Here is a 26,050-nt window from a genome sequence, read left to right as displayed (position 1 = left end):
GTACACAGCAGAGAATTTATTGACTGTCTCTGGAATTAGGCAATTTTCTTAATTGTCTTCGTTTTCCAGGACTCTCTCATTCTTTTCCTATTTGTGTGCCAGCATGAGCTGACTGGAAAAAAAAGCTAAGTTTGAATGGCAAATGAGTCAAAGACAAGGACAGATACCTCTCAAAGATAATTGCATTCAGATATCCTGGGGAGCCCTTACAAATCCCTTTTCAGCTTCCACAGGTCTTTTCCCTCACTGTGGCTTTGGTTGGAGGAACCTCTATTAAGAAACAAGACATTCCTAAACAATGCCAGCAATGAGTCAAAAGACTTTCCTTTTTAATGATTTACCTCCCCAGTACTGTCTAGCTGAACCAAACTCCCATGCAAGGACTTTTTGCATTTTTTTTTTTATTTCTAAGGGTCAAAATGATTGCGGTGGCTCTGCCTTTCCCATCTACAAAGCACATTAAAGAGCACTAGGACACTAGCGGGACATAAAGAAGGAAACTACATAGCCTGTTCTTTTATTCAGGTTTTTGGGTTTGGGGTTTTTTTTTCCTTTTCTTCGGAGACTGGATGTTAATCCCTGTACCATTTCCCACAATGAATATGTGGTCTGAACTTTGACCTGTTTTAAGTAAATGCAGTAGGAGTCAATAACTGCGAGTTGTCTACATAGAGTTCCTAGACAAGAAAGTCACCTAATATTTTTAATACACCAAACTCATGACACTCAGTATACACATTATGTCTTATTTACATATCATTTTTCCATACTTACATGAAGTCTGTGGTATCACAAATGCATTAAAAAAATTATATTTCTGCTTCAGTATCTCTTTGACCAGCAAAAAATAGTAACTTCCATACACAGGATTTACTGTACCTTTTAAGTGAGGTGGTCCTAGCACAACTGTGGTCCTACAAAAATACAGTGCTAAAGTATAGTACACATTTTGAAAAAAACCCTGACATCTGGGGGTGAACAGTCCTCTGGCAGTTTTGGGATACCATCCAGCATTTTCAGATTTGGCAAACTGGAGAATACACTTAAAGAGAGACAAAAGAAAAACAGAAATTGAGATAAATAATCTTGGGAAATATCGAGAACAAAACAGACATTGATAAAAAACAAATAGTGGATTCAAACATATCCAGAATAGATTTGTATTGTTGGAAATCTTGATTTGTCATTTGTTTCAGAATTTATCTGATAAAGAGCTAATTCAAAATTTTCAGGTTTCACTCTGTTGCACAAGTTTTATATCCTCAGACTCAGTAAAGCACTGCAAGTAAATGCATTTTTAATAGAGTAGAAACAAACCAGTTGTCTAACGCAAAAGAGAGGACACAGTGTTAGCCTAGACTGAATTTCCTAGACTGCTGAAAAGCAAAGATTCAGATTGCAAGAAGTGCAACTCAACTTTTATCCTTCCGTGACAGAGAAACTGGGCTCTCTGCAAACCTTTTTGCACTTCTGCTTCTCCCAAAGGAAAGAAGACCCTGTTTTGTGGGCATGACGCCAAACCAAAAATGAATGGCTCTAACCTCCTGATACACTGTCCCTTTTAAACAGCACATCAGTATCTCTAACCTCAGTCATGAAGACTGCTGTTTTCTTCTTCAGAATTTGATGGAGCCGTAGCCCCTCCATAAGCATCGTACCGGGTGTTAACCCACATGCTATGATATTTGCTCCTGTGGCTTTTGAGGTGAGTGCAGACTCCAGTGCTCAATCTCAGCTGATAACTCAGGGTTTTATCTATGCTTGAAAATGATTCACTCTGTCTTCCAACACTGGCAGTGAAAGTATATACCAGAGTAATACCAATATTTAATTGCCTTAAGAACTGGTAGGATTGGGAGCAGAAACATAATTAGTAATTGTTAAAAAGTGCTTTTCAGCTTTTGTTCTCCTGTACCTTTTGATATGCAAATAAAATGTGAAATCAATAATTTGAAATTTACTTTTTAACTTTCTTTTGATCTCTACCTATCTGCCTTTAGAAAGCACAAGCATCACCATCACACTGTCAAACGGATGCCTACTAGACTGAAGGAAAAACTGTACTGGAAACTCAGAAAGGTTTTCAGTAAACACTTTCTTTTAAACTTCTTTTTTTTTTCCCCTCCCAGGAAGAGATGACTTCTTAGACACATGCTGTAAGGTTTATCTCAAAAATATCAACAAAGCCTTCTGTAGATGGCTGACACGACTCTGTTTGTAGTGGGGAAAAACATGCAACCATGCAGATTTCTGAAGAGTTCAGAAGGAACACACTTTGTTCCCCTTTCTGACTTGTGTGCAAATTTTTTTTCATGGCAGCAGGGTTTTGGAGTCAAAGCAACTGGGGAAGAATGGAATAGGGGGGTGAGTGTCAAAACATGCATAAGACTTAGAATAAATTCCCTTCCCCTGAATTCTCTATCTTGGATTTGAATTATCATTTCCAGTGTCCGAGGCAGGTCTGTTAAGTCTACACCACACTGGGCTGCCTGCAACATAAACCTATATTGAGTGGGGTGTTCAAGGCAGTGGAACTTCCACAGTGCTGCCACAGAGAGAGAATCCAGAAAAATCAAATTAAGGTAACTTAGTTTTCTCTTGCTTTAGTTCCCATCTTTCAACACATCCTTCTGATTCCATCTCTGGCACGTAATGCAATTTAGACTCCCTTCAGAATACATGAGGGATGCAGTGAGATTGAAGAGAGTTTGAGTAATAGGTAGGTTCTATTAATAAAAGGGAGCCTAATTTATCTGCACTACTCACTGTCTCTAAACTTGATCCATGGACTTAGTTCAGTTCAAGAACTGCTAGTCATGTGATTAGAAAGCCTCCCAGGCAGTTTCTGAATATTTTGTGGCTATTGTCAGATACTGGCTCACCAGCCCATGTTCGTGGAGCATTTATGGTAGTTGAGACTACGGGAAAATAAAAAGATTGCTCGGGTGAGCTTGTTGTATTTGAGATCCTATTCCTTTTGAACTCTCTCACAAACGCTTCTTTGTGTTGATCAACTTTTGTTAGCCATGAGAGGGTAAGACTTACAGTTGTCTGTATCTTTCTTGAAACTCACAGGGATTCCTCTTGAGTATAAGGGATTCAAGTGGAGTATGTCTGAAGTCTGATATTCCACTTAGTGTCACAATGTTATTTTCAGCGAGTGATAAGTGCTGAATCTGAGGTATCTTTGGCAGCTGTTTGAAGGATGTAAAGTGGTTTTTATTGACATTTAGTTCTCTGCATCTGTAAAGTACAAAGCGCATGACATCACTGATCACATCCATAATAGTACGTACCTGTAAGCCAACACAGGGATGGCTCTTCACGTAGTCGAAGTCATGGCAGTTTAGGGCTTCCAATGAGAGATACAAGAATCTGATTCCTCGAGACCTGCTTTCACAATAGTTTTACATTTGTGCTATTTTTGCCTACCTATGGACTGCAAGATCAGATCCCTACACTTTATACTCTCAGCTTTCTTTATATTATACAATGGATACATCATTATTCTTGTTCTCAGTATTACAACTTTCCATATACCTAGACATATGACCACACGTAGCAATAGATGGATTGTAAAAATGTAGTTGTCACGGTCACACTTGGCCTCTCTGCTTGGGTTATGTTCCACCATCTCTTCATATAGAATCCTTCAGTGTTTAACAATGTTCCCCTTCAGCACAAATATTACGGAACTTGACGAGGCTCATAATTATTCGCCAGGAATAAATGGGACATCATCTGAACTCCTGGCTGAATATTTTCAACTTGGGGATGACATGAACTCAGAATAGCAATATACTGATGGATTCTCAATATAATACCCCCCAAAATACCATATTTTGACAGTTCTCAAGAGACTGCTCCAGCTAAATAATAATTTTGATTTCTATCATATTGCATAAAAATAGAAACAGGACATTTTGTCTACCTTGGCAACCTTATGGCACTTAGGTCTGTCAAAGAATTGTCCACCAACCAAAGTTTTTCCACCCGAATTAGTCTTTGGAGAATCCTTTTAAAGTTTTCCACCTGGTAAAGATCACCCAGGTCCTGAAATGAAAGGTTCAACTCCTGGGAAGGGAAAAACAAAAGAAATCCCTTACATTTTTTTCTTACTTTCTAATAACTACGTCATTAAATCTTTTCAATGTCAGAATTAGTTAAAAGATGAATCTATTTTATTTTGCTGCTTTTATAACAATTGATGGTGCCAATTGCCAAAATCACCGTAGAATGTTAGTGATGCACTACGTAATTCTTTGAAAATAAAGAAGAAAGAAACCATCTCTTAAGCATGTGAATCTTACTGTCCAGCCCCTCCTTCCTCTTTTTTTTTGAGTGGGGATGCCAGCGTCTCTGTGCTCTGGGTGGAAAAAGCAGGACTAAGTGATCATGGCTCATTGGTTTTGAAACTCATTCGAAACTCATCTGGAAAAACAGTGCTGTGCAGCAGCCAGATATCAATATGCCCCAGTCTGTATCATATGTTTACGCACAAGGAGAGGTGTGATCATCAGTACTGGATCTCAGTGTTAGATGAAGTTACTACCTGGCTTCCTCCTTGATCTTAGGGAGGTCGTAACTTACTGCTGATCAGAACCAGCAATAATGTAGTATCTCCAGCCAAAAGAACTGCTCAGGCTGGTATGAGGAGAGAGTGAAAGAGCTGAAATGAAACTGCTCCATTCTCTAACCATTCAGTTATCATCAATTTTTGAGGAAGGCACTAAGCAGGCAAAGAATGTCACTAGTTCTTATGTGCCTGAGCACAAACGAAGACCTGTCACAACACAGGAGTTTATTCTTTCACGTCACAACCCAAATAACAGTATATTCCAGTGTTTCTTCCAGCTTGTAAAAACCTCCTGGCTTACAATGTCATAGTGCCAACCAGAGCTTTAAAACTGCTAACTGCAATGAGCAGCCAGCACATTATTATTTGGCTTATTTACTATTACAGTACAAAATGTTAATGAGAAAGTTTTACAGCGCAGTTTTCCCAGTTCTCTTGCAGTTTCTTTTGCCACTTCTCTGTGTCAGTTACTTGTTTTCTTTTTTTCAAAGTCTGTTCTTCTCCTCTGAAAAACAGCTCTTCTTCTGAGGGCCCTGGTCAGAAAAAAAGCTTTACAATAGTGGATGTGATATGGAACTGGCACTTAGTTACTTGCTGAAAGATTATATAGATGGCTGGGAAGAGATCTGAAATGAAGAAATATATATGATATTATAGGTGTGTGTAGGTTTCCAGGCTTCTAAGATGTAAATTAATGTGAAGATTTTTCTACCATTTCTGGGCTCATAATTCAGCAAGCAATCTAAGATCGTGATGATTTGGTACATGGTTACTAAATGACATTTCTTCTACAGCTCAGAATAAAAGCTTTTTCTAAATGGTTGAGCATAAGCATCTGAGTTCTAAAATACTGTTTCTATATATTCTTTCACATGCTAAGAGTTTATATAGCGGTTATGTACTTATCCCTTAATTGTCCTCAGAAAGGGATACGTTTGTAACTTCCAGACCACTAACAACAGCTGCAACTGGGATCAATAGCCATACTACAAAACCTCATTTGTATTAAGAATGACACACGCTGAAGACTTAAACTCTTAAGGTCTACTGAAATGCTTACAGCTATGGACATCTTCAAATTCCTAACTAAAGCAAGGACAGTGTGGAATTTTTCCACTGTGTAGTCCCAAACATGCAAACACTGGCTTTTAAAATCCACCTTTTATTCTCTGTTCCTGAGTGTGTCTGTAGATTGTAATTGGGCCAATCCAGTCTTAAAATAAAATATATGTGCCACTGTTTGCAAGACTGGATTTCACTCTTGGTTTCTTGTTTGGCATATGGCTATTGCATTGTGAACAGTATTTAAATGTTAATGAACTTTTGAGAGAAGTAATCGACACCACATTAATACTAAAAATTTTCAAATTACAGTTCTGGCTTTTGTTTCCCATTGTCAAAATTATGAAGGGTATTTTCCTAGTGATTAAAAAAAGTAAGGATGTACAGTATGGAATGAAATCCTGCCCCTTTTCAAACCAATGGCAGACTTCATGATTTAAGCTCATAACATTTAAGGATATACTTAAATAGAGTAAATAGAGTTAAGGCTTAAACGTGAATATGTCTTTTTGATCTTTACCTTCTCTCACTCGGGGACAATAAAGCTGATTTCCTCGAACATCATGTTCTTCTATGTCACACCAGCCGAGATACTTGAAGGAATCTGAAGGAAGCTTAAAGAAAGCAAAATAAAGATATAAAACCATCCGTTAAGGTTTTTCAGTCTCTGGCATTGTATTTTCTCATTTTTCTGGCCTTATTACAGTAGAAATAATATTCATAGATGTTTACAATGTCTTCTGCCTTAATACCATCTGGTGAATAGCAAAATGATGTATGGAAGTGAGGATACCATGGCATGCATTTGTGTACACTTATGTATGTAAACACATTTCTGGACAAGCTTACATACAATATATCCTGAATGCAACTGTGGCACTAAATCTAAATAGAGAAAACCTGCCACCACAGTCAAGAATATGAGGTTTCTACCCATTCTGCTTTACCACTAAAACATGTTCTGTAATTTCCAGGGCATCAGTCTCCAAGGAGGGAGCAAGGAACAACGTCTCTAACTCTGCCCGTAGTGGGTGGAGTAGGTGTGATTTGTGTCATGCCCAACAGACACAGCACCGCGATTGCCTGTGGTGGGGGAACGTCTCAGTGCTATGCAGCTTGGCATTTGCTTGAACGTCCAGCATTTCTTTCACTGGAAACCGTGATCGTGGAGTTGAGCGGGGAGCAGAGATGGAGCACGCGCCTCTGACTCACCCCCTCCAGTTAAAGCCACATCCAGAAGCTGGTAAATGCTGTGGGAATTCACAGTTTAGGTGTACTTTACCACAGCTCATTTTGGTTTATTTCTATGAATTTGTTCCAATACTGGAGAGAGATCTTCTCACAGAATATCTGTAGTGTTACCTTTCATAGCACTCCCAGTTAAGAGATTTTCTAGCAAATGTACACAGCTTCTTCAGGACTTATTATAAACTTGCCCATTGCATCCAGTCCTGTGCATAGTGCTCAAAGGCTGAGTCAAATCCTTTGCCACTGCTGACACCATATCATATAATCTTGTTTATAATCTGACCTAGCTTTGGAAGATAAAAGGAGGCAAACCATAATCAGCTTCAAAGCTGAGGAAGAGATTTCTGCCTTAGTTACTCTTTGTCAGTGTCTCTCTCCTATAAACTTGTAATCAGACTGGTAAGTCAAACACTTACTGGGGATGGTAGCCCAGAATCACAGTTCTGCCTGATGATTCCTCTGTTTTGTGATAAAACCAGTGGAGTAGTGTGTGTATCACTTAGGATGGAGTAGCAGGATGAATAGGATTTACAGAATTTTTGATTGCTTGTAGTCTGACCTGAGGAACTAGAGAGGACATGTTAAACCAGTAATTGATTCTGTTCAAAGAAATGCAAACTATTTTATAATAACAGAAAATACAGAGTAGCAAGGGGTAGGACTTACCACCAGACAATAGCCACATGATCCGGAGGTCAAAGCATAGGTAATTCCCTCCAGTCCCTTAATGGGACCTCTCGCCTAAGTACCGTTTACTTACACGTACGAGGCTTTCACAGATATGTCCAAACATTAGAAAGAGAAACTTACTGGCAGTTTGTTAGAAAAACTCAGTCTTCGATAAAATGAAGAACTGAACTTGTTCAATAGCATGATATGTCCCTTCTATTCTGTATAGCCCTGCTTTTATGGATCCAGGTTGTATGAAAAGATATCTATCTCAATTGCATATTTATTTTAACTCCTTGACTATGTTTTAGTAGAATATCAAGGCTCCAGAGAAGATTTGAACTTTGTTCAGTAGAGTCTTGAAGTCATGTGCTTGCGTGCTTTGCTAGTTCATTGCCTAAGGACACTTTCAAAAATACATTTTATATACCCCAAATGATGCAATTTCTCCAATTGTGCTTCAGAGAGATTGAATAATTTGCAGACTGGCAGCTGCAATTTAGAAATTTACCATGGAATACTTAAAAAAAAAAAATTTTAATTTAGTAAGTGAGTGCATATAGCAGTATAATTTGACTTTTACTGTACAAGCTCGGTGAGAGCTTGCCAGAAAGTATCAGCTGTCAGTAAGCATCATTAAAACAATTATAGTCAGGAGCAGAAATGCAGAATAAAAATGCAGCTTTAAAATGGTCTAGTGAGGATGGTAATGAAAGTTTCATATTGCGTGTAACAGACAAGCTAAATAGAACACCAGTTAAAACTTAACGATTACAGATTATTGGTAAATACTCATGAAGAGACACATACTGTCTACCTTACTGTTTTGCCTTTTTTAAACCTCAGCAAAACCCAGTAGTACATCTTTCCTGGCTTTTGCCTGAAAGTGCATACAGACTGCACAGAACAGTACTGACATAGGGAAGTACTCCTCCCTTCATGCCTTATCTTTGGTTTTTTAATGGGATCAAACCAGCCACAATAAACCGTAGGTGACTTAAAGGAAGCTGAGCAAGCTCAGCATTTCTGAAAATAACAGCTATTTACTTAGGCATTTTTAGAGGTCATCTTGAGGCAAACAGACCATTTTCACGCGTGTGTGCTGCTACAGATCAGCAGGCATTCACACACACACACAGCCACCCTGTGAAAAGAGGATTTACATTAGGTCAATATAAAAAAAAAAAAGAAAAAAAAAGTGCTGAGAACTCTTGTTTAGCCCTATGTTGGTATTTGTTTTGCTTCTTTGTATGTTAAATGAGGTCACACCAGAGAAATATGTAGAAATTCTTTTATATTTAAGAAAAAGATCTGTTATTCTTAGTTTTGGAAGCGATTTGTTAGGGTGTATTCATATGACTATTTATAACTGCAAGACTTTTCAAAACCTACCTTCCTCTCAGCTAGATACTACCTCCTCTGCTGAGACATGAATATACACTCCTAGTCCCTTGAAATGTGGGATAAACCATTTTAGCTGAACCATTTAACATGATATCTATTCTGATCTTTTGGCAGAAGCCCACTCACAAAATTCTGTATCGGTGATAGAAAATAAAACATAAAGTTCCAGAATCAATATGTGATAAGACTTCTCCAATTAGGTGGGTAGTGAGATTTCTTCTGGAAAGAGTGACAGAAGGAAGCATTTTTCACCTCAGAACTGCCTGAGTTTAATAAGCACCAGCTGGACCCTAACATTATGTCACAGATTTTTCTAAAGGAGCAAGTGCAACACTGCTTTTCTCTCCTTTGCTTTGTCTTCCTTACTATTTTGCTGCAAAATTGATGCAAAAGAAATGGCAATGAATGAGGCAGAATGCAATTCCAAACAATTACAGATCACACGATACATGAAAGTAACAAAATTTTCTCCCTTGATTGTGAGGCCCTTTGGCTGGATATGAATCTCCAATGACACCTCTGGGAGCAGCACACTAGATTATGTCAAGCATTAGGGGGGAAAAAAATTAGATTCATGATGTCTGTCCAGGCTGAGTCATTTCCTCTCACTTTGCCTGCAGTGAGAAATTGGTGGTTATCATAAATCATAGGCCTAAATTCTTATGAGAGAGGAATTAATTTCACTAATGGAAACCCTCTGTGGCAATAGCATTCCTCCATTCTCTCTCTTCTTGGGGAGGGGAGGGTATATATGATGTCTTTTAAGGAGAGATAGTTGACTATATTTTAAGAATCCTATAAAAGATGATTGGAAAGGAAACTTAAAATGGTAAGGAAGAAAAAAATCTTGCATGTGACCAAATTCTAATTTCTGAGGCAGGCCCTCAGTCTTTGTTTGTATCATGGCCACAGCTTCGCCAACTGATATCAAAACCACGTACAAAATTTCAGAATACTCAAGTCAACTTTAAACACCTAAAAGCTCCATATGGTTAAAGTATGATTTCTCCTACCTAGCTGGAGTTGCCAGCCTGCAAGGCCAGGCTTAACAAATTTTGTTGGCTTGAGAGGGAGAGTGGAGACAAGTGGTTATGTTTCAGCTGGAGTGAACCACGGTCCACACTGTCAACATGAGGAGCCCACAGACTTTCCTGAGAGTGGACACAACTTCAGGGCATCTGAATTTTGATGAGGAGGATCCCACTTTAATTGTCTAAAGGGTGCTTTGAAATAGCGGACTTCTCATCACTTCAAAAAAGCTCAGGGAAATCATTCTGTTCCATGTAGCATAATTGAAATATATAAAATAGCCATTTCATCTAAATAATTAAAGAAAGAAACAAAAAAATTGTACAAAGCAATTCTTTGCTAGCATCTCGAAATCTAGAGTGCTGCATATGAGCTGAATAGAGGTAGCATGGACTGTGGGGGTAAGCGAAAGTACTCATGACTAACCCAATGTATTTTATGTATTATCCTCAGCAGAAGTCTCAGTGGGGAATTAAGTGGCTGAAATATTTTGTAAACTGGAAGGAATGAGTACAGAACAGCCACTGCATTTTTCAAAACATGATTTATGACATATCAGGCCATATCTTGGAAAATCATGCACTCCTATAGAGTTCACTGATAAAAGTCACACTTTATCAAGATGTCAGTGTCAGTCGTGTGTCCGTGAAACGGGTCTGCCTCTCCTCCCACTGACATCTTGGCAAAATTTTCATAGGCAACAAAATGCTGTAAATTTCCTAACTGCAGTGCAAGTACATTTGAGTCCAGCTGACATTAAGGGTAGAATATATTAAAAGCCCATTAAATACTTTCAAGAGCTGTAGCTGAGCTACTTCTGAAACTACATCAGTGAAAGATATTCCGAGTGAAACATATTCCTCCTGTGTATTATTTTAGATATTTGGCCATTAAGAAAAGACTGTCAGTCAAAAGACTCCTTTCTCCTGATATGACTGGCAGCCTCGATAAACAAACATCTTAGACTCTACAGCACAGGTTCAGTTTGCCTCACAAAAAAGGGCAAATGGAAAGCTCAGTGGAAGAGGAGTAAAGATAAAGAAGGTTTTAAGCAAATTCTTGCAGTTGGGATTTGAAAGGTTTTTGTCCCAGTATTTTGAGGAGTTTTGGGGTCTGGTCTAGCTTCCAGTAGTCTTATCCCCAGCAGCCTCGAGCAGGCTTAGCTTTCACTGAACCATGGCTGCTTTCCTCGTAGATCTGAAATGTCCTTGATAAAAGATTTGGGAACAAGTAGTAGAGCTATTTATACTACCTCTTCACATATTCAGAGTCAAAATTCCTATGAGGCTCGCTACAGCTTCACATCCCACCAAATCACAGAATATATATGATGGAAGGGCCCGTACTCCCGTGTGGTTGATCTCAGCAGAGGTCAGATTGCTATTTAAGAGCAAAGTGCTCCAAACTCTTTCAGTCCTGTTACTATGGAAGTGAAAAACATGGATCATTCTAAAGGAACGAAATCTAACATATTTTAAGATCATCTTTAAGAAACAAAACAAAACAAAACAAAAACCAAACCCCAAAAGAAAGTAAGAAAGGGGTGATAAATCCTCCCAAAGAGAAGAGTTCTTATATCTAGGACAGAGCTGCTGATTTTGCACAGGCTGTAAGAGAGCTGGTCATGGGTCTGTCCAAACCACTTGCACAAATAGCTGTTTGCTTGCATGATACAAATACCCAGTTACTTATGTCGTCTCAGTCAATTGCACATGCTACAGCTGATCAACATAAATCAACTGCAGGGTTAACTTACAAATGCAATTTGTATAGGTATTCAAAAGAGAGCAAACTCAGAAGTCAGGCTGTGCTTTGTTCAAAATGCACACAATTTACTTCTATGTAGCAGCTGTTGCTTGTATGCAAATATTTATTATGAGAACTCTCTGATCTTAGAATAGTAGAGGACTTGGACATAGTGTTTCCATGGTCTATTACCTTTCAATTATTTTTTTATAGGAGTTTTATGAGACATTATGCAACATTTTGAAGCAGTTCTTTTGAGCATAATTTAGTGGCAAACACACCTGTAAGTTATGGTTACAATGCATCCTTGCTGTTAGCTGTATCATCAATTATCTTGCTTTATGCATCATAGAATTGCCCCCAAAACCCCATAATTAACATAATTAGGTCTTATCACCATAATTATACATTCCTAGCATATTAACTAACATTCCATACAGCTCTTCATGAATCTAATTTGCAACGATGCAAATTCTACATCTCAATCAATGTGTCTTTCACACATTTTTACAACAAATTATACATTTTTTTGAGACACCTTTTGTCTTTCAGTAATCAGCCAATGGCACCAAGAAAAAACCCATTTTTCTTCCTGTTTTCACTGCACAACAATCTCCATCAGCAATACAGGTCGGTACATTTTAAAAAGATACTCAATCCTGTAACACTATCTTTGTTGTCAAAGCATGTCAAGCCAGCTGTGCAATGACTACAGTTACTTCTCTTCTTTCACCCTCCTACCTTTCAGACATGTCTTGCTGTCGCATCAAATCCTCACATCTTGCATAAGGCCATTTGTCTACAGTCAAAGCTTATCTTCCCACCTTTGCTCCTGCATAGAGAGGTAGTTCTAGATCCTCTGAAGAGAGGTAACCTGCAAGGATCCTGGCTGGGGCTGTATGGATTCACTGTCTCCAAGGAAACACTGTCACCTCGCAACGCAGTCACGTTAGGAGCTATTGTTACCAATCTCTTAAGCACATCAAACAAATTCCTGTGCTGATCCAGCTGGTATCAATGAACCGTCTTTCTAGAAGGTGGCTAAAGATAGGTTGGTGATACCTGTAGCAAGATACTTGATCATCCAGATGAATCTCTAGTGTGCTCACTCCAGCGACTTCACTTTTCTGAATTTCTTTCAGTTTTGCCCACTTGAAGTTTACCTTTTCTTTGCTTAAAAGATCCCCTGCTTCATTAATGGCTGTTAAACGCTCTATTGATTTATCCAAGGACTTTGGATGAAAAGAAAATAGATACTTAAAGAGTCTCATATTTTATGTACCATTCATGAAAGTTCTTCATGAGCATTTCTTCACTCTGTTGAATGTCCTTGCCTCATTTGAACATGCTCAGCTGTTTTATAAACAGTCTTCCTTCCAGGCTTCCTTCTTTGAGTTTGCATCTGAGAATGAAAACAAGAGACCCTACTCTTGGTGGGAACTGACAGGTCAGTTTTGTGTCTGCTTTTATATTATATTTTTCTTAAAACATTAAAGCTATAGGTTCTGCGAATAAGTCTAGTGAAGCTATTCACTTCAAAATGTGTGTGATATAATATTCGTTTCACTCACTCAGACAAAAGTGCAGACATTGGCAGTGTGCCACTGATGGAATTGCAGCAACCCAATATTGTTACGGGCATTGGCTAGTCCCTGCTGAAGTTTACAGATGGCTTTTAAACTCTAACAGTAGTTACGGGAACCAAGTTTCAGTGCTGCGCTGTGTAAGGTTATAATAGAGCAGTCAATCATTCCCCATTGATCTGCATCTCCCACATTACAGGCACAGTTCCTTCTTCACTTGAGCTCCTAGGCTCCATGCTGGAAGAAGAGGGAGTAAATAGATTAAGATCAGTGTGGAAAAAAGTACACAGTAAACCCCTCTGCCTAGGGATATTCAACTGGAAATACCATATAGTCACAAACCTCTATGCTTCACTTACTACCTTTCAATTTCTTCACAGAAAAAATATTCCCTACCTTCCTGTTCCTCCAGATTTCTCTTTTCTCTTCTTTTTGGTCTCATCATTATAAAATCTTTCTGTATAGAAAGGCATGTGCTTTCCCCAACAGTGACTGAAGTCTCCAAAACATTCTCTTAGAAATGCTGCTGGCAAACTTCACTGTGCCAGTAAAGCACAGGAGCATAATGTTTATCCGAAAATTTCAGCTCCTGTGCAAAAGTATTTTGTGGTTCCAAATGTTGAATTGTCAGTTCATTATCTGAAATTTAACAAAGTAGTCATTCCACGCGGGTTTCACTAAAACTTTAGGTGGCATGAACTGAGTTTATTACAGGATGGGCAGAGGATGGGGTATTAAGAGTTTCATCAGGTCACCTGAACATATCTTTTCTCTATGGGCTAAGAAAAAAAATAACAATTATTTCTAAATTAAAAAAAGACTGTAATTTACGGCCTTTCTACTGACCATTTTTCCTCTCTCTATATATAATGAAAGGTATTGGACCACATTACAGCCTAATGGGCTTCACATCTTCTGTGGCAAATGCATTCCTCATAAAGCATATGAAAAAGCATCTATGTGCTATTTCAGTGAAATGACATATTTAAGATGGTGTCGGCCTTTCCATTATAAACACTATTTTTCATATCTTTACAACCTGCCCTGTAAAAATGTGTTTCTGCCAAGACATTCAGCAGCATGTCCCACCCCTGCAAGAAAGAAATAGTTTTTCCCACTTCATCCAATTTTGACCAATAATTTTGTCTTTGAAATGGCTGAGCAGGGCAAATAACAGGGTGGGCATCAGTCTCAACCACGTGTCTCTCCCATCTACATTCGACCGATTGGGTGCTTCCCTGCATGTCCTACAGGTACATGAAATATATATGAACTGGGCAGAATACGTCTCATCCTGAGATCTGATTAATGATGGAAACAATTCAAATTATTATGACTGCTGTAGGCCACAAGAGGCCCTATTGTTCTGGGCACCACAGAAAGCCAGTAAAATAGAGTTTGCTCCAGAGAGTTTGTAGTCTAGTTGAAAAGAGCAGACAGACAAAGAGTAGGAGAAAAGAAATAATATTATCCCTCCCCCTTTTATACAGAAATAACTGAAATGCTCAGACCATGAAATGCTGGCACTGTAGTAGTCAACAGCAAAAATTCTGTTAATGTGAATAGGGTCAGCATTCATACAGGATTCACAGAGACTGACTTCACTGAGATCAGACTAGATGAACGATCTGGCTTTAAAGTCTATGCATTTAAACGGCTGAGTTTTTCTGATCTGACATTATGTTAATCATCATTAAAGAATATTTAAATGATACCTCTATTATAACATTTTTCTGATTCAGGGATACAGAAGCTTGTAAAAATCAGTTTGTTGATGTAATTTCATGTTCTTTATGTAAAATTCTTACTTTACTGAGTGTTAGCTGGATACTTATTGGTGATATCAAACCATTAGGTTGATGCTACCACTAAAACCAGATCTAAAAACTTAACGACACTACAGTGACAGCAGAAAGTTAATTTCTATATTGATCTTACCTGGTTTGACTATATCCAGGAATCCATGGCATTCGTGTTGGATGAATCAGTTAGAGAGAGAGAATTTCTTTGAATATTTCATTAGTATAATCTGCATGGATACTCATAGGAAGCACTAGAAAAGGAACACAATATTAAGCTTATATATGCTCATCTATGCTTCAGCAGATAAGCAGGCACACTTGCATAAACTAACTGGTTATTTTGCTGAGTTACCTAGGCAACAAATTTCTTTTTGTCCTGCCCATTCAGGATTCCAGTAAACTATGTGACTCCCACTGGTAGGACTTGGAGAGCATTCACAAGGAAAAGCCAAGTACTGCAGAATAAAGCCTTGGATAGAAGAGGAGCAGAGTTAGTGAATCATTTCATCAGGGTTACCAGACAAAAAGGAATCAACAACTAGCTGCATAAATAATTGAAGTGAAAACTACATATGTCTGGTTTTCTAAGGTGTTATAAACCCATGAATTCCAAGAGGTTTAGAGGGGCTGTAACCAAGCAACAAGTACTGAAACTTGGTTCTCTCTTCTGGAAAAACAATGGGCTTGCAAGTCATAATGACAATATCTGGCACTGAAGATTGAGTCTTTCCATTGATTTTATGGTCTTTGGATCAAGCCATAAAAAGATATGTTTATGGGATGAAGAATGGCATTTTTATTTGGTTTAGGAGAGACTTATTTCAGTATCAAATCTTACTTTTCTCATAAAATGTAGGTCAACAATTTCTGGATGAAGTAGACTTTTTCTGACACTAAAGAAAGATCACGTATTAAGTAATGTTTTCAGTTTTTTTTCTCAAAAGTTTCTTTTAAAAAAAAATAATGGCTATAACTTGCCTTCTCTTGCATTTGGCAACCTATCTGTGCATGTATGAAAGAGAAAACAAATTCGTATCCCCAGTGAAGTCAGTGGCATACAGCACTCCTGTTGATTGATGTACAATAACGATTTCTCCCATTATATGTCTCACTGAGATGAGATATATTTCCCCTTTCACCTTAAAACATGGCTTTTTATATTGAATGAAATTATTGCATCCCTAATCCACAGATGCACATAAGCTTATGCTTAACCTTTTAGCCCTTAAGAGTAATGCCATTGAATTCAACTGGAGCAGAATCAAACTTGTATGTGCATATAGAAAAAACCCAAAAGATATCTGCCAGATATCTGCCCGATTCTTCACAAGAGATTGAACCAAGCATTCTTTTACAGAGGTCATGGTTTAGAGCTCATTGAAATTGATAGGCAAACTGCCATCCATTTTAATGAGCTTTCTGTCAGTCTTCACTTGTCCAAACGCCATTTCTGTCTAATTCTCAAAATTTGAAACATCTTATCCAAAGCTGCCAAAACAAACAAGATCAGACATCTGATGAAGCCACCCAGAGATGAAAACTCTGACTTCAGGGCAGTCTCATTTGCCTCCATCTGCATCTTTATTATGAATCTCATGTTTCATCTTTTCATATGTTAATTGTTAATAATTCCGGAAAGAATAAAACATTCATTAAGTACTTCCTAATTTATTGAACATAAGTTGCATCAGGTAATTTTAATCATATGAAAATCATTCTAAATTAATTTTGATAAACAATTTCCTGTTGCAGTCTTGTAAGCTTCCTTTTACACCGTGTCATTTGAAGCAGTATCTCTGGTTATTCTCCTGTCTAACTTTTGTCATTGCAGATGCTACCATATTTCATAAATTGCTGTATTTATTTATGTAACTGCTGCCAACTGCTAAAGAGTTATGTTTCCTTTTTTGTAGAGAATTGATTATGTGAATTATATTGAAAAAATTGTTTCACTTCATCCATCAAACCCTTGCCTTCCTGAAACGCAGCTCTCGCAAATATGGGAATACTTAGGAGTCACTAGAGCACTCCTTTATTAAACTGGCTTTACGAAGTTGTCATATGTTAGATATTTAAGATAAATAGGCATAATCTCTTTAAGTATGAAACGGGAAAACTACTCATAATACATTTGACTCATTCAGTCTGCCATTATCAATACCAGCAGTTCTCAAATATTTTTACACTGGGCAGCCTTTTGTCTGAAATACTTTGCACCTTTCCCTCCTTTTCTCCCCAGTACCGTCCTGTCTCACATGTACATCTGTTTCATTCGTATACTGAAATACCTGCACACTCAATACACCAATCTCCACCCGCACAGCAACCCAGTTTTACATGCATATTTACAGATATATGTATTTGTACATGTATATGTATTTGTGTGTGTATGTGTGTGTCTACGCGTGTGTGCATGTTTACATGCATACACATATGTAACTAATGTGCAAAGACAGGGAGGGGAACAGAGTGTAAATATTCTTATACAGATGAAAATTTCATGGAAAAGCATTGCATTTCAGTACAAATGTGCTTTAAAACATATCTACTCTCTTTCAAAGATCTATCCATTCTTACTTTTGTTTCAATGATACAGTATGTTTTACTAAACTACATTTCATCTACAATGTTACTCCATTGCTGGGCTAAGATGGTAAAAACTACCCAGCTCTATATACGCTAAGAAAGGAGTGAAAGAATAGGAAAGCATGCAAATGCAATACAGTTGAATGATAAACATAATTCAGTTGTTTAAAATTCAGAGACACCTGCCCCCATTGCAACCAAAGAAGGAACTGAGAACTATGAACATGGATTTACAGGCAGAAGTTGCTCCTGACATCTCTGATTTTTTTTCACCTTATTCTTTCCTCGAGTCTTATTGCCAAAAAAAAAAAGTAGTTCAAACAAATGTCTTGTTATTCACTGCCTGCAAGGATAGTAAAGATGTTCTCTAGCTGAAAACAGAAAGCAGGGCCTCCTATAACCATGGGGAAGACAAGAGAGAAACACTATGAGGAGAAACATCTATTTTTATTAAAGGCATTGTGTTCATGCAGCTTTTGTCAGGAAATCCAAGTAATTTGCTCCCACTTGCTTTCAGTTTGAAAAAATGGCAGCCTTGTGTTACAAGAAAGGAGAAACAGCCTTGTTTCTCTCCAGTTCTTCTTTTATAGGAAGGAGACAGACGCACTGTAGCTGTCCATAATTCCTGCATTTAAAGTTAGAAACTGGCATGTCGTGCCAAAAGAAATTAAATGTAATGAAAATGTGTTTCTGGTCAAAGTCAGAGACTGCATTTGCTGTATCACAGTATATGTGTCCTGAGGGCTACACGACATTCTCCTTTCAGCAGTACTGCAGGTATTTAAACATTATTGGGACTGATTTTCCATTGCTTTGTCCCTCAGCTAAGTATTTGTACCTGCTGCTAAGCAGGTGTGAGTGCTAGCCTCACCAAATGGGGAGTTTGGAGTAACAAGCATTTTGCATTCACAAGGTACAGCTATATATATCTATTTTAAATCAGGTCTACTGATTTCAGTAGAGAAGGAATTCTTGACTCATATACATTCAAAAGACAAGATGACCTTAAAGTATCTCCAGATGGATAATGTACCTTCCCCTTACTCTGCACAACACTGTCTTTCCACCCAAGTTCTGGTACTGTAGGACACCAAATCTGTTGGCGGGACTTCCCAGAGCATGTGTTTGTAATCACTGCTAAGGGAGTGCACCATCAATATGCATTAGTCTTCCCTGCCAACTGATCAGTTTCAATCAGGGTCCAGTAAAGGCAATCCACTGGCTTGAAACAGAATGACTTCATCCAGTGCCTCTCTCTGCTTTAGCCCTCTTCATCCAAAATCCCCTCTGAAAACAAATCTTTATTATTTCTTAGGTTCATTTCATCACCCCCTTACATTTTTGCTTTGACAGAGATGAGGTGATGGAAGCAGCAGGTTTTCTTTAAGGAAAAAAAAAAAAAAAGATTAAAAAAACATACTATTCAGGTCCATCCTGATCTTTGGACTTCAAAGAGGCTAAGTCCACTGCTGGCCTAAAGGGGGGTTATAAAGGTGCCGTTAAACTACTATATGTTACTATATTCTCTAGTTACAGACCTGCCACTGAACTAATCTCAGACATAAACTATACCCATCTTTCAGCTGCTCCACTTTGTCTTGCTCTGCCAGCTCCATGCTGCATTCCAGCAGATGGGAAATACAAATTTCTTTTCTCCTTGACTGATACTGGGGGAAGAGGAGGGCCCTGTCTTCAGCAGGAAACATTATATGCTGTTGTTGCTTCTTCAGGCAAACAAAACTTATTAAAAAAGTAAGTGACCAGGTATAATTCTCTTGATTAAGGTAGTTTAATATTTCTGCTGATACTTGTACTTTAATGTCTTCTTTCAGACCTCATAGTTTTTGCAGTTGAATTGTGAAAGATTGGCAGCTGAGCTTCAGTAGTATTCCTCCTCATTTTGCATGCTGCCTTTGCTGTTTTGTAGAGCTATTGAATACAAAATGAACCTGCAAGAGTGTGTTTGCTCTACAGCTAGCAAGGCATGAAGTACTTCTTTCTACAGCTGTGGAGTACATCCAGAATATTCTAACAGTGTCGGAGGAGATGTGATTCAATGTGTGACATTTAGTGTGCTGTTGTGTGACACCAGATGATTAATGCTCACAGCAAAGCACAGTCTGGTTTAAATAAACAAAATTAAATATATTTTTATGATTATAGAAATCATGTGTTACATCTCTGAGGGAATGTCAGCTGCTGCTCACAAATGCTTCATCTTTGTTGGCTTGTTTTTAAATGCTTTGATTGTTCACTGGATTTTCCTACCACATAAATCCATTGACACTTTGGCCCAACAAGGCGAGTCAGTGATTTGGACAGTAGCTTGGGACACAGTGGGTAGCTGCACATCAGTCTCCATCTTGTTTTACGATCAGCAATTTACAGCATCATATTGTTCCAATTTTCAGCCTTAGAAAGAGAGTTTAAAAGGGCAGGGACCTTAACCCAGTGCCAAACTAGCAGGATTCTTCCTTCCCTGCCACAAGGGCATTAGACCAACTGTACTTGCTGGTCACTCAGCATGAGGGTTACTTTCTCTCTTCCAGCAATGTTGTCTTCTGTGGAATGAGTCACTTGAGCTACAGTGAAATAGGTGGACCAGAGACCAGTTCCGAGTCCTGTGTGTGCCCTGGCAGTGCTCCAGCTGCGCACTGGAGCAAAACCGTATGAGTCAAACGACCGTCCCTCTGCATCTTCCCCTCCATGGGAAGGAAACGTAGGCATGCAAACCACTCGACTGTATCATATGCTAGTCAGTGATTACAGGCACAGGAGCCAAGGGGAAGCCAAAAAGAGTACCAGCCTCACAGCAGAGGCAGAGCCACCTTCTCTCTTCGGATCTTAGCTGACAAGCCGGTAAAAAAGCGTTTTCCTGCACAATAGCCTTGCCCCATGTGAAGCAGAATTTTAACCTGCAAGGTTCTAGGTAAGTTCTGAGATTGAGGACAGGAATAAGTATACTGCTTGACCAACTGTGTTGGGGAAAAATGAGTCCTAACTGCTGTGTCTGTGCAGGTTTAGATAGTGTTCCAGCAGCTTAAGTCACCAGCAGCATTATTGCCATACTTACTTACAATGGCATGACACAGAAAAGCACAACACTCTCATAGATACCCCTTAGTTTATTAGAAGATTGTGTCTTCCATATGTCTGTGCTGAATGTGAACACACCTGCAAAATTAAGAATCTCCAAGTTCTGTTTAAAAAAATCAGGCTTTGTACAGAAACTCTAAAAAATAAGCAAGGCTTTAAAGCACTGAAGGAGATACAAATGTAAAACATGTTTTCCACTTGAAAACCTTTGTCTATGGAATTGTCAGGATGTATTTCCTGGGGAAACAGCAAAGACTTGGACCTGCCTTTTTCTTGAATGCTGTTCAGATAATCATGCTTACAATGAAGGGTGGAAAATGGGCTGCCAGAGGGTTAATGGGCCTTCCAAAAAATAGCCTTCTATGTTGCTTTTTGGAAGTCTCTTGTCATGGAACTATCATAACATAATCTCTGTACTCTTGTCATTCATGGAAGCATATTTTAAGCAGGCGTTATCAAGGCTAAGAGAGCCTGAATTAACTTGTCTTAAAGATACTTCTTAGTGCACTGCCAATAAATCTACTAACAAGTTGCTGTATTGAGAAAATACATGCAAAGTAATACAGAGGCAGCATATAAGGGAATGAGTTCTGCCAGCTCCTCATATGTGGGTCATGGCTCCTCTTCAGGGCCCTCTGTGTTGACAGTGGCTGGGTGGCTGGTGAGCTTTGCCACTGCCCATCATATTAAACACCAATATCCCTTTATTTCCCCAGGATTCTCTGCCTTCATCTGTCTATTTATATTTACCTTGTGAATTGTCTGTGCAATGGTTGTAGGCAGAGGAATCTGCTGCCAACAGTTTCAAGAGACCTGAATTAATCTCATTTAACTCCAGGGACCTAAAGAGAAGGACTAAGCCAAGCTAGGCTCCTTTAAACAGTTACTGAGAAAGGAAAAGGGGCAAACAATCTTTTTATTCCATTATAGGCATCTTACACCAAGGAAAAGTCCTCCAGCCTCTAAACAAAGAGCGGCTTCATTATTTTGTACTGCATTATCTTATGGTTTCATGCAAAGATACTTAGGTTAGGTTTTGCTTACTTATTATAACATAATAGTAAAATAGTAACAGTGTTTGTGATTCTCATAGTATGTCCACATTTAATGGAGTGTCTGCACATGTGTACACACACAAAACACAACTTTATAAATTCTACATCTTGAATGCTTATAGTCTTGACTTTTTTTGTTGTAGAAACATTGTGATTAGAAGTCAATTTCATATTTTCAGGTAAGTGGCCCAAAGTCATTTTTGCAAATTGGGCAAAAATCGAGGTCTTACTAATCACACAAAATCACAGGTGTGTCAGTTTCCACCCGGTTCTTTGCACTCATTCTTCAGGGCATAGCCTGAGAGAAACCTGCATGTGGTCCAAAACTGACTGAAACTAATGGCAACCTTTTTTTTTTTTTTTTTTTTTTATGGACTACAAAGGGATTTTGAACAGGCTCCAGCTGACTCTGATTAAATTTAGTTTTTTCTGATGATGCTCTTTGCTATGGGTGTTTTGGACACTATACGATTGTTTGCTTGATTTAAACATTTAAGGTTATGGAACTAGACATTCCCTAATTTCTGCTCAGAGATAACTGCACTTTAGGATGGCTTATGCCTACCTTGCTGTAATCGTCATAGTGAAGAGGAAGAACTGGTAATGTCCTCAGCTTTTATAAGTGCTCGATACAAGGCAAGCTATTTTACTCATGGTTCCAAGCTCTCAGTCCCACATGTGTTACGATTCAAAAGGTCAGTAAGCAAGAGATCACCTCCTCAGAACAGCTCGTTCCATAGATGTATACACATTAAACTTGGAATGACACTGGAAAACAAATGAATTAAAAGTATTCAAGGTTAGCCTGTTCAACTTGAACTCTATGAAACTGTAGCAGTAAGACTAGCTCTGATACATTGGGACAATATGCAAATAACTTCCGTTCAAAAACTCTGAAGTGAACTTATAAACTGCAGCACACTGTCCCCGATTCTCTTTTTGTTTAGACCAAGGAGAAAATTCTGTAGGGGAAAAAGCAATGGAGACACATATGTAAAACAGGCAGTAGCAACATTAGAATTGGCCTCTTTTACCTCTTGGTGGATTTCACCAAGGGCTTTAATAGAAGTGGGAGTTTTATATGGTCTTGCTTCTACAAAATGACAGACTGGTCACTACACGCTGGTAAGCCCAAGCTGCAGCCTGACCCAAAGAGAACATTTCCCGGAAGAGACAATGGATTTTAAGATCAGTATTTCTCTTGTAATAAACTTGAAAAATTTTATTAGTTCCTGGGTCAAACTATGCCAGCTTTCTGGCTGTTACCTTTAGAAATATGCCATTTACAAAGTATATTGACAATGACAAAACCCTCAAATAAATAGACTTTTTGTATCAGACTGCTGATGACTGGTGAGATTTGACATTGTCCAGACCATGATCTTTACAGGTCTCAGGGCAAGACTGGACTTCTTGATGTCTTTTATTTCTTAGTATGTTTTGACATGTTTCTTTCATTCTGTTCAGGCAACGCTATCACACACTTACCGCACGCAAACATTCCAGCATTGCAAATTGCTTGGTTTTGAAACATGACTCTTAACAAATATATGTAAATAGAGTAAAAATATTAAACTCTGATTTGGTCTAAACTCTTTTGGTAGCATCAGAATACCTGAAGGAATGGTTGAAGCTCACCCAAACAAATTGTTATTAAAGAAAAACCAGGATTTTTCCATGGCCAATCCCAATCCCTTAATGAGAGCACAAAAGACACAATTTAGACACAACCCAGATTTCATCTATGTTTTTTTCTTCCTTACTTAAAAGCACTTCTACATAAAGACAGAATAATTTTTCTGTAGGAATTCTTCCCTCAGTTTGTCCAAAAGATGACTCTTCCACAGGGAAGAGAAGATGTGTGTTTATGAGAGATAGATAGTAAAACAACTTGTTATCAGTAAAGCATGGGTCATATCTGAAACATCATTCATATTGTGATTCAGCATGGCTGAAAAGATAAAAAGTCAAGCAATGGGCTAAATTCCCTAGCTGCAGGAACAACTTCAATCTTTTTCCACAGCTGGGTCATAGTAGACCTCAAATTTTACTACCGCTATCTGCCAGATTATTTTCCAGAACACAGCGTCACAAACATATCATTAAGAAAGAAACCTCTCAGACTATTTGATCACAGTTGAAAGTGGAGAGTGCCATGAAGACATTTGCATACCGTGCTTTTTAGGAACAGCTGCCAACATTTTCAGCTTTACTGTTCTTGCTTTGGAGTTGCACCCGAGAATGATCAGCTGCCTGACTTCCAGGCACAGCCATTAACAGAGTTTGAAGGCTGTATTTGTAAGGTGTTTTGAAAAAGTCTGAACAATTCCTAAAATAGTGGGCGGAGCTGAGACTCACCTATTGTTCAGATAATACATTTATCTTCACCACCTTTCTCCATTTACCTGCCTGCCAAAGTGACTGTGAATAAGTCAGATGTCCTTCATTAGCCTTACAGCCTTGACTAACTGCACCGTGCTATCATCTATAAACTGCAATTTAAACTGCATTTTATTACATGACTTTTGTCTATTTTCTTATTCAGTTTGCCCAATGCCTAGAGCAACTGGTCCATGACTCAGGCTTCTAATTAGTGCTGTGAAATGAAAAACATTCATGTGGATGTTGTTGTAATAGCAGTACTATATAAAGAGAACGTCATTTGAGAAGCCCTGGTAGATGAGGGTAACAGATATGTAGTGTTGTTCATGAGTTTTACAGTACCAAGTATATTTGTCTATTGCAAATGGTTTCTCATGTGTAACTTTGTTTTACAGCCCTTAACCAAAGCCAGCTGGAAGCCAAAGACAAGCTACTGAACCAATTAACAAAGGTCCCCAGTAGGCAGGCAGAGTCTTCATTCTGTCTGGACCCCTGTGACTACTGCAGCTTGATCCAAAATCCTTAGGGACCGCAGACAGTTTTACAAGCTAAATTAATCTAAGATTTCTCATCAACTGTGTCAGTATATGCAGAGTAGCTCACAAGGGAAGTCAACTCGCTTCTTGCTGGTATTATCTGAGTTACTAAGGTACTGTTTTCCTCCTCCCTGGCACTGGGTTTTGGGGGTAAATCATTCATCTCTCTTTAATCCATGTATTTCCATTTTCCACTATAGGGACAAAAGCAAAGATCGCCCATTAAAAGGGACAGAAACAAATCAAGAATTAGCTTGTAAACACCACTTTTGGAGTATGCCTTGTGTTTTTTTAGAAAATCCTCATAGGAATAGTATCACCTCCTCCCCAAAAAGAGAGTAGAACACCTGACAGTGGTGTGACCTCACTGTATAAGGGGAGAACACACTGGGAATCTGCTCACATAGAAATTCTAGTGACTGTATGTAAGGCAGCAAGGGAGGGGGGAAATAAAAGAGGTAAGCAAAAGAGAATAACAACAGAATAAGACCAGCATATCAATGACTTCAACCGTAGTTATTTCTCTCTTGTAGTCAAGAAAATACATCTCCTATTGCAGCCCTGACACTCTGAATTAACCACAGTACAGCTCTACTGCTGTTCATGGAGATGGGTTGAAAGAAAAAACTTTTTCTTTTATTTCATCCCACACCAATTATACAATGCAATCATGCAGGCTATGAACTGGATGAAAATTCTCCTATGAGCAATGAACTTAATCCAGCAATCTCTTATCAAGAATCAGAGAAAAGTTTGCAACACAAAGCAGGGTTTTTTTGGGCTTGTTCCCCCCCACCCCCGATTATTAATCTCAGGCACCTGTGTCTAATTATGCTCTCAAACTCAAGAAACTTTCATTGATTTTACCAAGACCTACATATGCTTGAGTCCCATTCAGGATACTCAGCTTTCTAACACTCCCACAGGATTACTGTCAAGGGGAAAGTACTTCTCAGCTTCTTAGGATAGAGTGACATCTTGTGGTTTCTTCTTTTGTCCATCATTGAAAAAAAAAAAAAAAATTAGCCACAAAAGCTTTGACTGAATTTTTTTTGTTTCTGGTATAACACTAAGATCTTAGTTGTTTGAGGAATATCATGTACTTGAATCACAGAAACTGAGACAACAGTTTACTTTGCCGCCATCAAGGCTTGTGGAAGGACAGTGAAAATTAGTGCTTGGAACAGCAACAAAAACTTTCTCATTCCTACATGACAAATTTTTGTTTTAAAGTAGCGCTAATCTAGAAAAACTGTTTGGTGCTCAAGATCACATA

General features: G+C 38.4%; 1 protein-coding gene across 1 annotated transcript; it reads right to left on the bottom strand.

Moving 5' to 3' along the window:
• Nucleotides 1-863: 863 nt before the first annotated feature.
• On the bottom strand, nt 864-19,321 carry LOC104835195. Its single transcript, XM_010573083.1, has 7 exons — nt 19,278-19,321; nt 7,303-7,453; nt 6,159-6,252; nt 4,991-5,109; nt 3,932-4,074; nt 3,046-3,243; nt 864-1,042 (listed from the first exon to the last, which is right to left on the bottom strand). The coding sequence occupies exons 1-7, from the start codon at nt 19,319-19,321 to the stop codon at nt 931-933; spliced, it is 861 nt and encodes a 286-aa protein (XP_010571385.1). The 3' UTR covers nt 864-930.
• Nucleotides 19,322-26,050: the final 6,729 nt, after the last annotated feature.

The sequence above is a fragment of the Haliaeetus leucocephalus genome, unplaced genomic scaffold (genome assembly GCF_000737465.1).
Source record: "Haliaeetus leucocephalus isolate CR32 unplaced genomic scaffold, Haliaeetus_leucocephalus-4.0 Scaffold362, whole genome shotgun sequence".
In the NCBI taxonomy this organism is placed as follows: domain Eukaryota; kingdom Metazoa; phylum Chordata; class Aves; order Accipitriformes; family Accipitridae; genus Haliaeetus; species Haliaeetus leucocephalus.
Note: the sequence above shows the minus strand (reverse complement) of the source record. Positions and strands in the feature narration are given on the sequence as shown.